The sequence below is a fragment of the Daktulosphaira vitifoliae genome, unplaced genomic scaffold, assembly GCF_025091365.1.
Source record: "Daktulosphaira vitifoliae isolate Bord-2020 unplaced genomic scaffold, ASM2509136v1 Scaffold_4, whole genome shotgun sequence".
NCBI classification, from domain to species: Eukaryota; Metazoa; Arthropoda; class Insecta; order Hemiptera; family Phylloxeridae; genus Daktulosphaira; species Daktulosphaira vitifoliae.
In genome coordinates, this window is record NW_026099575.1 from 40260029 (window position 1) to 40275593 (window position 15565).

Sequence of the window (15565 nt, forward strand, 5' to 3'; positions counted from 1 at the left end):
TAATTAATATGACCATTTTAATGTATAAGGAGACATTAACTTGGTTTTTAATTTTATTAATCATAGTTCAATGGACATTTTTATACATTAGGTCTTGAATATCTAAAAGTAATTATAGTATAAAAATTTGAAAAGTTCATGAAAGCATTAGTACTTAAAAATTCAAAATTATACATTTAATCGAGATACTAATACAAACAGATTTCACTAAAACTACAATTTTTATATATGTATTCTCAAAAAACAATTGTCATACAATAATACTTAAATAATAAACTATTTAGTTAACAATTATTTTCGGCTGTATTAGCATTAATAAATAACATTTTATCCACAAGTTCTTGATTAATTTGAGATCGCCTAATGTAATATGAAATTTGAGATTCTAGTGGCAATTTACTTGATGATCCACTAAGAGCATAAACAAAATGTTTTTTGGCAAGTCGAATTAAATTTTGACACTTGGATAACATACGTGACCACCACTGGAGAGGACATTCTTCAAGACATGGAGTTTGTTCAGATTCATATTGTGCAATCTCTAAATTAAGTCGATCCTCAAGTGACATGTTTTGTTTATTGATAACAGGTGCACTTTTAACACTTGCTACACTTCCTAGTAAAAAGCCAATTCCTGAAAAAATAGTGTATTTAAAAACTATTTAAAGATAATAACCTTGGTTTAATAATAGTAAGCTATAATTTAGAGATTTATATAAAAAAATAATATTAAAACTTGTAAACATGATTAAAAGATCTATTAAGGAAGCTTTAGGAGGGAATACCCTTTGGACAATTTTACATAAATTATATTTTTTTTTATTATTGCATTATAATTTAACAATTAATACAAAAAAGAAAAATATCATTAGTCAAAACCTGTATAGTGGTAACTATAATAGATTAAAATAACTACCAAAAAATATTTCATTATCAAAGTATTTGAGAAAGTATTATAGTTAGTGATGGGCATAATTGAATGATTTCGATAATCGAATGATTAGTAATCGAGACATTTTCATAATCGAGTGAATCTCTCGAAAAATCACTCGAAGTTAAAATCGTCTGCTCGTATGATAAGAATAATCAACTATTATTATTTATCGAGAGAATCGAAAAATTATTCGAAATATGAATAAATATACCTATAGTAAATAATTATTAATTTAATTTTGCTTTTTTTATTTGTTGGTGTTTATTTATAATTAATATATTAAACTATAATTTAGGAATAATAATAACAATAATATATTAATAATGCATTATTAATAAGTGCTTTAAATAAAAGACAAGTTGTTATTTTTTTTATTTAATAATTATTACCTATATTTTAAAAAAACCGATAACAAATTTAAAAATAAAAACATAAGATAAGGTAGCAATAGCCTGCTTGACCATCATAATTAAAACACCTAATTCCACACCTAATTGATTTTTCATAAATTCACAACTAGTGAGAGAATCAGAACTCAGTAGTTTAGCCAGTTCAGGACAAAACTTTGTTCTAATCGTCACATACTTCCCAAAAATGTGACAGATAAGGTGTTGCCATGAGTAGCGATTGAACGAGTTGAAAATAAGACTCGAAGTCAACAATTTAATAATAATTCGACTATAATTTATGCTAAATAAAAACTTAAAAATAGTATTCTCTCGTTTCATCGTTTCATGGACATCATTCGAAATAACTTTTATTCGATTATATACATTTCAAGATCAAGAAATCATTGTTTTTATAATAAACGAGAAATCATTTTGTAGAATAATCAATATTATTTAAAAAATCAGAATATCTCGATTATATAATAGATATGATTTCAATAATCGAAATATCTCGATTATGAAAATAATCGAGATATCTCGATTATGCCAATCACTAATTATAGTTGATACCTTTCTTAAATGTTTATTACTTCAGGGCGAAACAAAATTATTATTTAATTTGAATGCATTCTTTATTTTAAGAACATTTATAAAGTATTTTACTTGGTTTGTTTTTATTTCAAATGAAAATTTTGTAAAACATGATATTTTAATTTTTTTTTCAATAAAATTTTAAAATGTAAAAAAATTAATTTACATAAGATTAGGAAAATTTGATATTTCTAAATAAATCAAAGATTTATACACCTGACACTCTGTTTTTTTTTTGAGGATTATTTTCTTCAATATTTGAACATGTTTTTTCATCGTATGCTACTGATCCTTCAGATTCTACCATCTTAACTAGTTCTTGTTTAATAGTAGGTAAATGTTCTTCGCCTTCATTCATTGGAAAATCTTTAAAACGGGGATCTAATAATGTTGAAACATGTAGAAATGTCTGTACAGTTATATCATTGTACCTGTAATAAATATAAGTTATAAATTATACTACAAACAATAATTAATCTAATTTAAACAAAGCATATTCAAATTTTCAACATATTATAGAGGTTAAAAAAACCCAGCACAAATGGTGTTATTTTAAAAAAAAGTATGTCGAATGAAAGATGTATATAAATACTACTTCTCATCAAAAAAATGTATTGATTATTATTCAATTGTTTTGAACATTTTTCAAAAAGTTATAGCGTAATAAAGTTAAAAACGCAAAATATAAAATCGAGAATTTTCACACAAAAATAGCATTTGGTAGCCATTTTCACCGCGAAGACAAAATAAAATCCAAAATTTTTATTTTCCATGATAAAGTATATTGCATTAGCTTTAATTCAAGATATATATAAAAGTGTCAGACTTTCAGGAATACTTTCAAAATTTAAGTTGAAAAAGTTGTCATTTTAAATCCCCCCTGTGGGCAGGTAAAGTGTTAGATTTATAGAAAAAATATACCCAAAAAAAGGTATAAAACATCATGCATCTATATAAAAAAAGTTATGGCAGTTTTAATTAAAAAATTTTTCGAAAATTAGCGATTTTTAAATATGTAATTTTTTTGGAGATTTCCCCCATTTACAGGGAACGAGGGAAATTTTTTCAATTTTTAAGGGTAATGTCTTCGACTAGATACAATTTGTGATATTTTGACGTATCGTTCAAAAAAATCGGTTCGGTGAGAGCTGAGAAAAGTGTAACAGAAAAAAATAAAAAAATAACATAATAGTAAAAATAATATCTTCTCAGCTTTGCATTGAAGCTAAAACTATAATAATGTTACTAAAATTTTTTAATGATAAGTAATCTTGGAAAAAATATTTTAATATATCTAAATGTTATAAGTGAAAAGCGCTAAAATTTTTTAAAATAAAAATAAAATTTTTTTATCTAAATATATTACTCTAATAAAATTAACTATAATATTTTTATCATTTCATATAAATGAGAAATTTTCAAGTCACACATCTAAATTAAAGGGCATTCTTAAGAAATTAATAAATATGTATAGTAAAAGAAAAACATTAATGAAAATGATATTAGTAACTCCAATCTTTAGAAGTTATCTTCTTCTTCTTCTTCCTCGCCTTAATCCCTACTACTTGGGTTCGGCCACCCTTATCCTATACTTCCACTTGACACGATCTCTCACATCATTTACGCTTCCATCAGCTGTCCTCAAATCGTATTCAATAGCATCCCTTCATCTCTTTTTTGGTCTTCTTCTACCTCTTCTTCCTTCAACATTAATTTCTATAACTGTTCTTATAGCTTCCGATTCTTCTCTCCTCATAACATGACCAAACCATCCAAGTCTATTTTCTCTCATCTTCTTCACGATTGATACTACACTTATACTCCCTCTTATATGCTCGTTCCTTATCCTATCTTCTCTAGTAACTCCTCTCATCCATCTAAGCATTCTCATCTATGCTACACTCATTCTCTGTTCTACTTTCTTATCAACCGCGCCCAACACTCTGAACTATACATTATAGCTGGCCTTATTACAGTCTTGTAGAATTTACCTTTCAGCCTCATTGGAATTCTTTTATTGCATAAGACGCCAGACGCTTCTCTCCAGTTCAACCACCCCCACTTAATTTTGTGTCTTACATCCTCGTCAATACCATATTGCACAACTGATTCTAAATACTTAAAACTCTCCACCTCTCCAATAACGTCTTCGCCTATTGTCACTGACCTACTCATTTCACCTACCTCGTGTTCTCCTTTGTCAAACTTTTCTATTAGTTGTCTCACACAAAATACTGGCTCCATTGTTGACTTACCAGGCATAAATCCAAACTGATTTTTATACGCCGATGTCTTATTTCTTACTCTCTTATGTATTACCTTTTCCCAAATTTTCATACTATGACTCATAAGCTTTATGCCTCTATAATTTCCACATTCATGTATGTCTCCTTTACTTTTAAATATCGGCACCACAATACTATTCCTCCATTCATTTGGTATTTCCCCTTCTAATAAGATTTTATTTAAAAGTTCCTTCAACTACCTTATGCCAACACCACCTAATATTTTCCATACTTCTACTGGCACTTCATCTGGTCTTACTGCTTTATTCTTTTTCATTGATGCCACAGCTTCCTATACCTCTTTCTCACTAATCAAATCTACCAGTCCCTCATTACACGAAATATCCTCTAATGTCTCTTTTGGGTACTTCTCATTCAATAATTTTTCAAAATACTCTTTCCACCTTTTTTTCACATCATCATCACACGAGAGTACCCTATTATCAACACCTTTTATACACCTTATATAATAATAATCTTTAGACCTTTTCTCTCTTATCTTTGCAAGTCTATAGATTTCTTTCTCACCTTCCTTTGTTCCTAGCCTATCATACAACTCATCATACCTCTTAAACTTTGCCTTACTTACTGCGTACTTGGCTTCTTTGCACAAGCGTTTATACTCCATCTAGTCTTCTCTCCTTTTGCTCTTCTGCCATACTTTGAATTGCTTTATCTTACTTTTTATGATTTTTTGAACGTCCTCATGCCACCACCAGGTTTCCTTGTTTCCTGGCATTCTACTTCTACTCTCACCAACAATCTCCTTTCCAGTATTCTTTACACAACTAGCAAATCTATTCCACACATAATTTATGTCTCCCTCGACATTCCACACCGTCCTCTCTTTTACCGTCTTTACAAACTCTTTTTCATTTTCCCCTTTCAATTTCCACCACCGGATCTTCGATTTTCCCCCTGTATTTCTTCTATTTTTGTATATCTCTTTTTGGTACACCACATCTTCATTATCATCAGTCTATGTCGTGTAGCTACACTCTCGCTTGGGATAACTTAACAATATTTTACTCACTTTACGCTCTCTCTCTTCCACATAAAATAATCAATCTATGATCTATTACTCCCACTCTTATAAGTTATATAATGTTCTTCCCTCTTTCTAAAATAAGTATTAACCACAGCAAGATCATACCATACTACCAAATCCAGTATTTAGAAGTTATAGTGAACAAATTTTATTGTAATTTTTGCATAATGTTTACCTAATGAAATTATTAATTAAAAAATTAAATTTATGTTACAAAATAGCAAAATTAATGTATGTTTTTTATTTAAGATTTTAGAACTTAATACTTATGGTAATTTTCACATAAAATCTTACTTCCAATGTAATTCATTAGCAAATGTATTTTTTAAATTTGCAGCTAGTGGTGAATCTTCAGGTTTAACTTTTAAATGGTGACTAGTTAGTTGATTAATTAGAGGTTTTAATAATGATATTAAAGGTATTTTTTCTTCACTCAGAGTTGTAACTGTAACTTTTAATGGTTCAAGAGTTGTAACAACATCTTCAATTACACACCAATCTTTATCAGTTAATGTTTCATGTGGAAAAAATTCTACTTCAAGATTGTTGCATAACGTTTTAATAGTTTCTTTACGTTGCATAAAACGCTCAAGGAAATGATAAGTTGTTGTCCAAATTTGTGGATACTCTCGACTTAAAAAAGAATTAAATACTTGAACAATATTATCTTGTACAGTTACAGATGTCAGTGCATTATGATGATGTAATTTAGCTGATACTGTTCTACATTTATTCAAAACTTCTAATACTTCTTTTGTTTCAAAACAGAACTTGGTACATAATTTCTATAACAAAAATTTACTTTGTTATTATTAATGTTACAATTAATACATCTGTTAATATTTTCAAAAAAAAAATTAAATTATTCCCCAAAGCAATAAAATTATTGCCAATTTTTTCATTTAATAAGAAAAGCATTATAAATACTTTTTCACAGAATTAAATGCAAATTTATTTTATTATACATGAAACTCCTCTTTGTGTTTCACTCCTATAAGTCAAAATATTACCCTCCAAAAATGATACTTTCTAATTACTTTTTTCACTACTTTTATTAAATCCATCCAATCAATTAATTGAAGAGATACTTTAACAACAAATTAATAGATACTATTAATTATTTTCTGAACTATATTTTATATCAAAAATAGACAACTAAAATGCTACAAAGTTATATAAAATGTTATAAAACATCAGTAAGTCAACAGTCATTCTCTCAACTTCCTGACCGATATGTAAGTTGATTATCTTAACGCCATATCAACTGTGGGCTTCATGTCAGCAAATACCTGCTAATCATAGCAGAAAAACAACCTATGCCCAAACTCATTGTTGTGCTGCATGTATGTTATTATGTAAATAATATTATATTCATTATATTATATTATATTCATTATATAAATAAATAGTATTTTTGTTATATTTAATTTAAAATAATGCTCATGTAGTTATCATATTTAATATAAAGTTAACTGTATCAATTATAAAATCAATAATTTAATCATATAAGGTAGGGATAAATTATAAAAAAAAAATAGATAATATTTGATGACAAACATTATAACACCGCAATTATGTATGTAATCTTACTTGTAATTCATGTATAAGACATGGTATCAGAATAAATCCTTGTGTAAGTAAAGCTGCTTCTAAATTGGAGTTTGTGAAAGCTGTTATAACAGTTTTTACATGTTCAATATTTATACTCCAATTGACAAATAATGAACCCAGTATTCCACACCATTCATTAGCAGTTGTGTTAGGATTACATAGAATTGTACCTAGCTGTTTAATGCATAGGCCTTCTTTATCCAACTACAAATAAAATTCATTAGAACAAATAATTAACAAAGCTTAGAATACAATATTACTTGTTGAAAAAAAACACTTATGGTAATATAGGTATTAGAATTAGAACAGGTCCATTCTTCAATTCCAAGAGCATATGTACTACAACTATTTGCTATAGTATTAAGTACAGCAGCTCGAGATGTTTCATAAATTCTTGGAATTATATCTTGCTCTAATTTATACTTTCCTGGTATTTCACAAGGCGATCTAAGTGTAGCAATTAAACGCTGAAAACCTTTCCCTTCAACAATGTCTGGTAATTGCAAATCAGTAATTATGAATTCAGTTATTGCATCAGAAACAACTTTATTAACCATATCACATGACTAAAAATGATTAATAAATTTATAATTTTTTTTATTCTTTATCATTATAGATTACAAAATATAGAAATAAATCTGTACTGAGGTAAAAGAATCTAGTTTATTGTTGTTAATTTTCAGGGAAAGTAAAAAAGATTTTTGTCTCAAATAATTTTATTAAAATAGCTTATTTAATTTATAAACCCCTTTGTTAAATGTGTATCATGTAATTCAAATAAAAACATATATAAGACAAAGTGCAAATTTATACATAGGATCATCGTGAATTTTGATAAAAGTAAATTTAAATCCTTCTATCTTTTAGGTACATAAATAATTCTAAACTTAATTGGAATAATTAAAATTTTTAATAGTGCATTTTGTTATTTTGTGTTAATCAATAGTAGTATAACAGCAATTAGGTTCTGCAGATTAAAAAGAAATTTTTTCTAAAATTGAAGGCATTTAGAATAGATTGTCAAAAATAAAATAAGATTATTGATATACCTGTCAGATCCAAAATGTCATGACAATGACAATTACCACCAAGTTATCATAAGAAATTGTCAGATTATTCAAAAAAATTCATGATTAGAATTATTTAATAACTCTTGAAAATCTAAAACTACTGTATAATTTCTAATTATCATTTTTCATTTAAATAAAACTTTCAGAAAGGCCACACACATGTTTATAATAATTATTACAAATATTTATAAAGAGAAGTACGATTGAATCCAAATGATGATATAAAATTTACTATACACCATGTCAGGATTTTTTAATAGAGGGGTATATTCATGTACGGATAAGTTTTGTATTTCTTATTGTTACAGCTTTAACATAGGTCATCAATAGCTGGCTGGGCTATCAGGAATCAAAGCAGGCTCCCACTAGGCACCGCTGCTCATGTTTATTAGTGTTATAAGTATACAAAATAATAGATACATCAATAAATTAATTTTGAAAATATTTTAGATATGTGTATTTGAATACTTTTTGGTAGTATTTCTAATTGAAATTCTTAATATTTTTGAATTTAGTGTGTATTAGTATTCAGTACCTATGACAAGCTAGGATTTCTTAAGGAGCGGAGAGGTATGGCTAGCAATTTCTTGAACAAACTTTTATTTTGCACCTCTTGCTCGTCATTTCTTTTTAGAAAAAAATATTGGGGTTTTAGTTCTTCTTTGATTATACCACAATTATGTACTTCACTTTTTTATTTGTTTATTTATTTAATGGGTAAAAACCCAATGTAAATACAATGTTAATTGGATCGACAATAATTTGACATAATTAGATATTAAATATAATGAACATCAATGATATACTAAACAAATATAACAATAAAATAATAACATAAAAATTCTGAATAATAAGACTTATGTTAGAGATAAAATATTAGAAATAAAATAAACTAAATGCATATTGAGCAATATTTATAAAATTACTACAAGACATTAAACGACTTGAGATAGCATTAAATACATAATCCGATTGCTGATTTGATATAAAAAATGTTTTTCTTAATCTTGTGTTGCAGGTAACAACATAAAAATTTAGTTTTTATAAAATCAGGAAAATCAATGTTATTATAAGAATATAGTACAAAAAATAAACTAATATTAAATGAAGTAAAGATAGGGTAATAAGATATACGAGGTACTCTAAGAATGTTAAAATTATAACACTCAAAACGTAAAAACGCTTGTTGATATCAGTGAGCAATATTCTAAATTTGATCTAATTTACTCACAGTATATGTGGTGTAAAGCATAAATATTTTAATAATATTTACAATAATTCTTAATAACACCTAAAATTTTCATTGATTTATTTTAGATAAATTTTATGTGACTACTAAATGTTGATTTGCAGTAAAAAATAACAAGTAAATATTTTACTTCATTTAATTTTCGAGCTGGAAAACCTCTATAATATAATTATACATATATTAGTACTTGCATGATTATAAGATTATATATATATATATAAATGTATGTGTGTATTAGATTCAATGATGTAAGTGATTTGCTTGGAGAATAGGCCCCTATCCTAGGATTAAAAAAATAGAACTAATTTTTATAAAATGTTTTTAGAGAGGGGGTATTTTTATGAAATACCAGCATTTTGTATATTCAAAATTTTGACAGCTCATAAATCTATTTTCATGTAATTTTTTTATTTATATACTAGAAAACTCATATGTGAATCTTTAAAAAAACTTAAAATTGTCATGTGATCACAAATTTAATTACTCTTTTCTCTAAATACATTTTATAATAATAAATTCTATTTTTTTAATCCTAGGATAGGGGCCTATTCTCCAAGCACCTCACATCATTGAATCTGATACACACACACACACACATTTATATATAATAGTATGGACTGTTTAAAGTATCTTTTTTTAGCTTGATTTTGTCTCCCAGTCAGCCGTTGAAGGTTATTAACCATATACTTAACTCATTATTATTATTTTATTTTACTATTTTAATAGTTACAGTCCTATTACTTACAGTATTATCAACATCTTGAAATATAACAGATACTTGAGGAGTTTGTTCATGCAAATTACCAACACTATCTCCTTCATAACTATCATGCATTTCATTTTGTATATACACATCTTGTTGTTGTTCAAGTTTTACTTGTTTTCCTCTATAATTTGATCTATTGATATCTACATTTCCTTCAGAAGAGGCTATTAACATAAGTTCATTCTTTCCATGTTTTTTCTTTGAACTTCCTTCTTTAGTTGAAATCATTTCTAGTACCATTAATTCTGATTTATGTCGACTTTGCAAATGTACCCGTAAATTAGTAGTGTTGCTTTTATATGCAAATTGCTTTTTGCACAAGATACATATTATTCGATCTTGTGTAAGAATTGTTCCATTATCAGATGCTGGAAAGCCAAAATATTTCCAATATGGGCTATGCATGCGTTTAGGAACAACTAGTTTTTGATAGCTTATAGTTTCTACATTGGAACGATCAGGTTTTGTTTTGACATAAGGTCTTTTATTTCTTTTTTTCTTCTTTTGTCCTATTTTAAAATAAATACGAATAAGCATTTTGATAGCATTTTTAGTATTTTATACAGGATGATTAATTAAGCATAAGACACTCAGGTTTTTCTCAGGCACTATTAAATACTTTAAATTTTTATAAAAAATAATATTTTTGGATTAAAAAAACCATAAAGTATACCTATTGGGATAAATAATCTTAACTTAAATTTTCTTAAATAGAAATACCTATTTTTAAATTAATTATATGATAGAATAAAAAATTTTAAATAGTTTAGTTCCTATAATTTTTTTTATCTGATCAACTATTGTGTTTTAAAATTGTTTAAATATTTGGATTTAAAATAGAAATTCAACATTAATTTGATTTTTATAATACCAAAGGAAACAATAAACTGTTTTAATAAATTATTCTTGCTATCATAATGATAGATGTAATAAAAGAAATATCTATAAAAACTTGTTTATGTTACACCATGAAGAAATAACAACTACTGTATAACAAATGAAAAATTATCAGTAAAAAATTGGTCAAAAATCGCTAAACTTAAACAAGCAACAACTGAATAAAGCTTCTTTATATAAAAAAAATTGCTTACAATTTTTTTTTTTTTTTTTTTTTTATCATCAAACTTAAAATATTTAAATAAGGTTCCCATTAAAGGAAATTATAATTTAGTTTTTTATCTCTGAAGGAATAAAAAAAAAATTGAACTATATTTTATTGTAGTTTTTTGAATCAAACAATGTTTTTCTTTATAAAAATTTGAAATTTTCAGAAAAATGAGTGACTTAAACAATATTTAGTACTTTTCATTTATTGCTACCGAAGTATAGAATGAAAATATATAGCCTACAGCTATAAAATTAAAAGATTCTCTATGTATTTTTTTCACATTCGTCAAATTCCTAAGAAGAGTTGAACTCTCCAAAAATAGCTTTAAATAATTAATGAGGCCAAACGGTGTTAAATACTAATAATAATAACTATTATAAATCTTCAGTGAACAGAGTTTATGGCTTACATTTATATAATTGTTAACCTTTAAATTTTAAACAATATATTTTCTATTAATTTTTGTTTTTTTATGGTTTCTAACTTATGATGTACTGATGTTTTGCAAAAATAAAAAAAATACTGGGCTATATAATAATCAGGAAAATATAAAAATATGTAGTTATAACCCTTTTTGTTGAAAGTGGCAATACTTTTGATTAAACTCTAAATTATTTGATTATAATTTTTTTTACTAAAAAAAAATTTGAAGATTAATGTAGAGTCAATACTTCCAATACCATATGTCAAATATTCTAGTAACAATACTAACTGCAATAGAGAAAGTGAGTAGTATTGTTATACTAATTAAGCAAATACAAATAAACTGAAATCTTGAGGTAATAACTTCACCCATTACAATGGAAAAAATATTCACTATCTGTAACATATATATTCTTAACCAAACCAACTTTATAACTCATAATTTAAAACATCATTAACCAACTTTCCAAATCATTCTTACTAACAGAGGACTTCAACTGCCACGATACATTATGGTGCTTTGACACCACAGATAGCAATATTGCTATACTAATTATGAGCCATATCACAAGATTAAATCCTTCAAATAGTATGTTCCTGCTATAAATAATACTCTTAGCAGTGTCTCTCTTACATAACATACTGAATAGTCAGTACTTCTAGAAATATTTAACATTGATCATCTTCCTAATAATATTAATATATATTCATATATAGATGTATTCAATTATGATACACTTAAATGGTATCTCAAATCATTTGACTGGTATCTGTTTTTGCTATTAATAGAAAACAATTTTGATCTGATCCAAAACTATTACAGTGTAATAATTTTAAATAATAATAAAAACTCCAGTTTTACTAACACCATTTAAATGCAACAATTGTAGCAATAGTCAAACTAAAACATGTGTAGGATAAAATAGATATCTAAGTGGAATATTGAATTTAAACAAGGAATTAAACAAATTATTAAATATTATAATATTAAAACAACTACAACTAAGTTAGAAAGAGTAGGAAAGTATATAATATCTAATTATTCTTGTAAAACCTATGAGTTACTGTTTTATATACAGAGCTTAAACTTTTGTTATATTGAAGGCTTTTAAATATATAAATGAACATATTTGGAGACTTAATTATCTTAACAGATTCATTTAGCATACTTATTAGAATAGTCATCCTATTTAGTTCAACCTCTATAGATACTTTTGTAATCATTATAATAGAATAATGATAGGGACCCAGGACATGCATTAATTTTTAGCTAAGAAAAAGCAGACCAATCAGTGAAGGAAATTTCAAAATCTGATAATATAGAATAACTTTTCTAAGCATTATTGATGACATTAAATCCACCATTAAATGCCAACAAGAATGGCTAGGTATAGAAACTAAATTACATAAAATCAAAGCAAACATTGAAAATTGGTCATATCTTGAAATGTTACCTAAACAACGAGTTATCAATGAGACTTAGAATTGGCCACACACTCTTAACACTTGGTCATCTTATGAACGACAGTACTCCACAAATCTGTGAGGTATGTTAAGATGTTAATTCTGTTAAGCACAACCTTACAAATTATCAAAGGTATGCACTTCAAAAAGAATAACATGGAATATCACATCAACGAACACACTTATTTTAACAAGAAAATAATGGCAACCAAAGGTTAAGCAACTTTCTTAAAAAAAACAAATTATTTAACTCTTTATAATCCTTATATCATAGGTAAAGTCCTCTAATAATAACTGCACAGTGCCTTACAAATTATAACACTAGTCCTATGATTAATAATATAACTAAATATGATAACTGACATTTTTTCAGTCTTTTGGTCATATATGAAAATATTATTTGTTAATTATATAAAGTATTAGTAAAAAATTAATTATACATTTAGCACCATTCATTTGCACTAATTAATATATAACTTTATGTTCTAAACATTATAAATTTATAAGAATATTTCTCATAATTCTGAAATCCAAAATAAAGTTTAATGGCAGTAAATTTTTTTATTTTTATAATAAAAAATAATCCAGTAAAAAAACAAAGGAGGGGCAACTGTATCTTTTTGATGCTCATATAGACATCCATATTAACAATATATTTTAAAAAACGTCCACTAAAATACTTAGAATAACTTATTAATATTGAAAAAACACAGGAAGAAACCTACAAGATTTCTATATTTAATTTTCATTACTAACTAAAGAACTCAAATTTCTTATTGGATAAAATAAAAAAACAAATTATAAATTATAGTCTTTATATTTAATATAATAAATTTCATCAGTCAGTTTTTTTAAAAGCTAGTTTATTTAACTTGTAAAAGAAAAATAATATAAAGTAAATCTTATTAAAACGATTTTTGAAATAAACAAGATGCATACCATTAGACTGGCTGGTAGATTGCGTCGAAGTATGCAAATAAGGTTTTAAATCAATTGTAATATTACTATTGTGGCTCATTTCGTTAAATTGTTCAAATTACAATGTTATTTAATTGAACTTTAAATTGCCTCCAAAAACATGAATTATTCAAAATCGCTCACAATCGATATTTCAAATTACTTGGTATTTTATCGGAATTTTACATTAACAGTATCAAATAAAAAAATATAAACGATTTGAAAGTTACTGTAAAGCCTACAATAATCGATCGATGTTGTTAGTAGCTGATAATATCGTTTTTCGAAAAATGATTCTACATTCAGTGTGTCCATTAATAGAAATAAAAATATGTATTGTGCAGTATAAAATAAGTATTTTAAAAATGTAGAAGCATAAAATATCGTAATGCACCGTCTTATGTGATTGCGCTAAATAAAATAATTTATACACAAAATGTATTCACAAAATAATTTATACAAAAATATAGTCATAATTTACCAATATTTTCTTATAGTCTGCAAGTGTACAGCTATCATGTGCAAGTGTACAGCTACCATGTGTAAGTGCACATAACAGTTCATTGTAATATTTAGATGCTCTTAAAAATGCACCCAAAGACAGCTAATAAAAGGATTTTCCATATTTCACGTTGTGAGTCTACTAATTCATGCATGGTTGAGTTTTAGAAAAAGCATTAAAAAGAATTTTGTCCCTAGTGAAGAAAGCAACAGAAAACCATTGCACTCAAACTTCTAATCGGTGGTATATGAAAACTTTTAATTTAATTTAGTATTGAATCATCTAATTATTCCATTGCTTTGCAAAACACTTCAAAATTGATTATTTTAACTAAAAATTGGTTAAAGTTTTGGCTTAAATGCAAAATAATTCTTTGTTATCGAATTACAAATAATTTTTATTATTCGTCTCAAAGTACCTTCTATTAACTTTAATTTGATGCAAGTATAAACTATAAATTTCAGAAAAATTACATATATAAGTAAAAAAATAAATTTTAGGTAGGGGAAATTAGGTATAATAAGTCCCTCCTCCAAATTTTTTGTTGAAATTGCGACTATAGGTTAAAAAAAAGTTTTTTGAAACATCATAAAAAATTTTTTTTGGTATGACTTTTGAATTCTCTTATAACTTAGTTAATGTTTTGAATTAGAAAATAATATGTCATCAACTGGGAAAGATTTAAATTATTGTCAATAAAAATTGCACAAAGATTTGTCCAATTTTCAAAAATGTATTTTAATATAAATTAATAATTTAAAATTTCAATAGCGTCTGTATCATTGGAATTGCCATTTTTTGGACATTTCCCTTTATTACTTGCATTGAGGGTAATTTTTCATAATTATAATACTTAAAGCTTTGACTAGATATAATTTAAGATTTTTCGATATATCGTTGAGCAAATCGGTCTAACAGGAATTGATCAATTTGGAATGATGACAAAAAAAAACACTACAGAATAAAATTAATACATTTTTAGTTACGCATCGAAGGTTATAAATTTTCAAATAACAAATACAGGGCTAGACGTGAGCCACCTAAGTCACTTTATTGATAATAGAAAAACTGCTTTAAATTTTTGAACTAGCTTAAATTGTCCTTTTTAGCTACTTAATCATATAACGAACTATAGCTGCGTCAAATATAAAAACTGTTTTATATGCTC

The 15565-nt window shown here is 26.0% G+C and overlaps 1 protein-coding gene across 2 annotated transcripts; it reads right to left on the reverse strand.

Annotated features, from left to right (window-relative positions):
- On the reverse strand, positions 1-14153 carry LOC126906296 (E3 SUMO-protein ligase ZBED1). 2 transcript variants are annotated; one of them, XM_050686822.1, is made up of 8 exons: positions 13878-14153; positions 9923-10452; positions 7119-7424; positions 6838-7062; positions 5542-6032; positions 2131-2345; positions 476-634; positions 1-411 (listed from the first exon to the last, which is right to left on the reverse strand). In XM_050686822.1, exons 1-8 carry the CDS (start codon positions 13954-13956, stop codon positions 386-388), a joined length of 2031 nt encoding a protein of 676 aa, XP_050542779.1. In that variant the 5' UTR covers positions 13957-14153; the 3' UTR covers positions 1-385. The 2 variants fall into 2 exon arrangements, with proteins under 2 accessions (XP_050542779.1, XP_050542778.1); XM_050686821.1 differs by having other exon boundaries at positions 1-634.
- Between the last annotated feature and the right edge of the window lie 1412 nt (positions 14154-15565).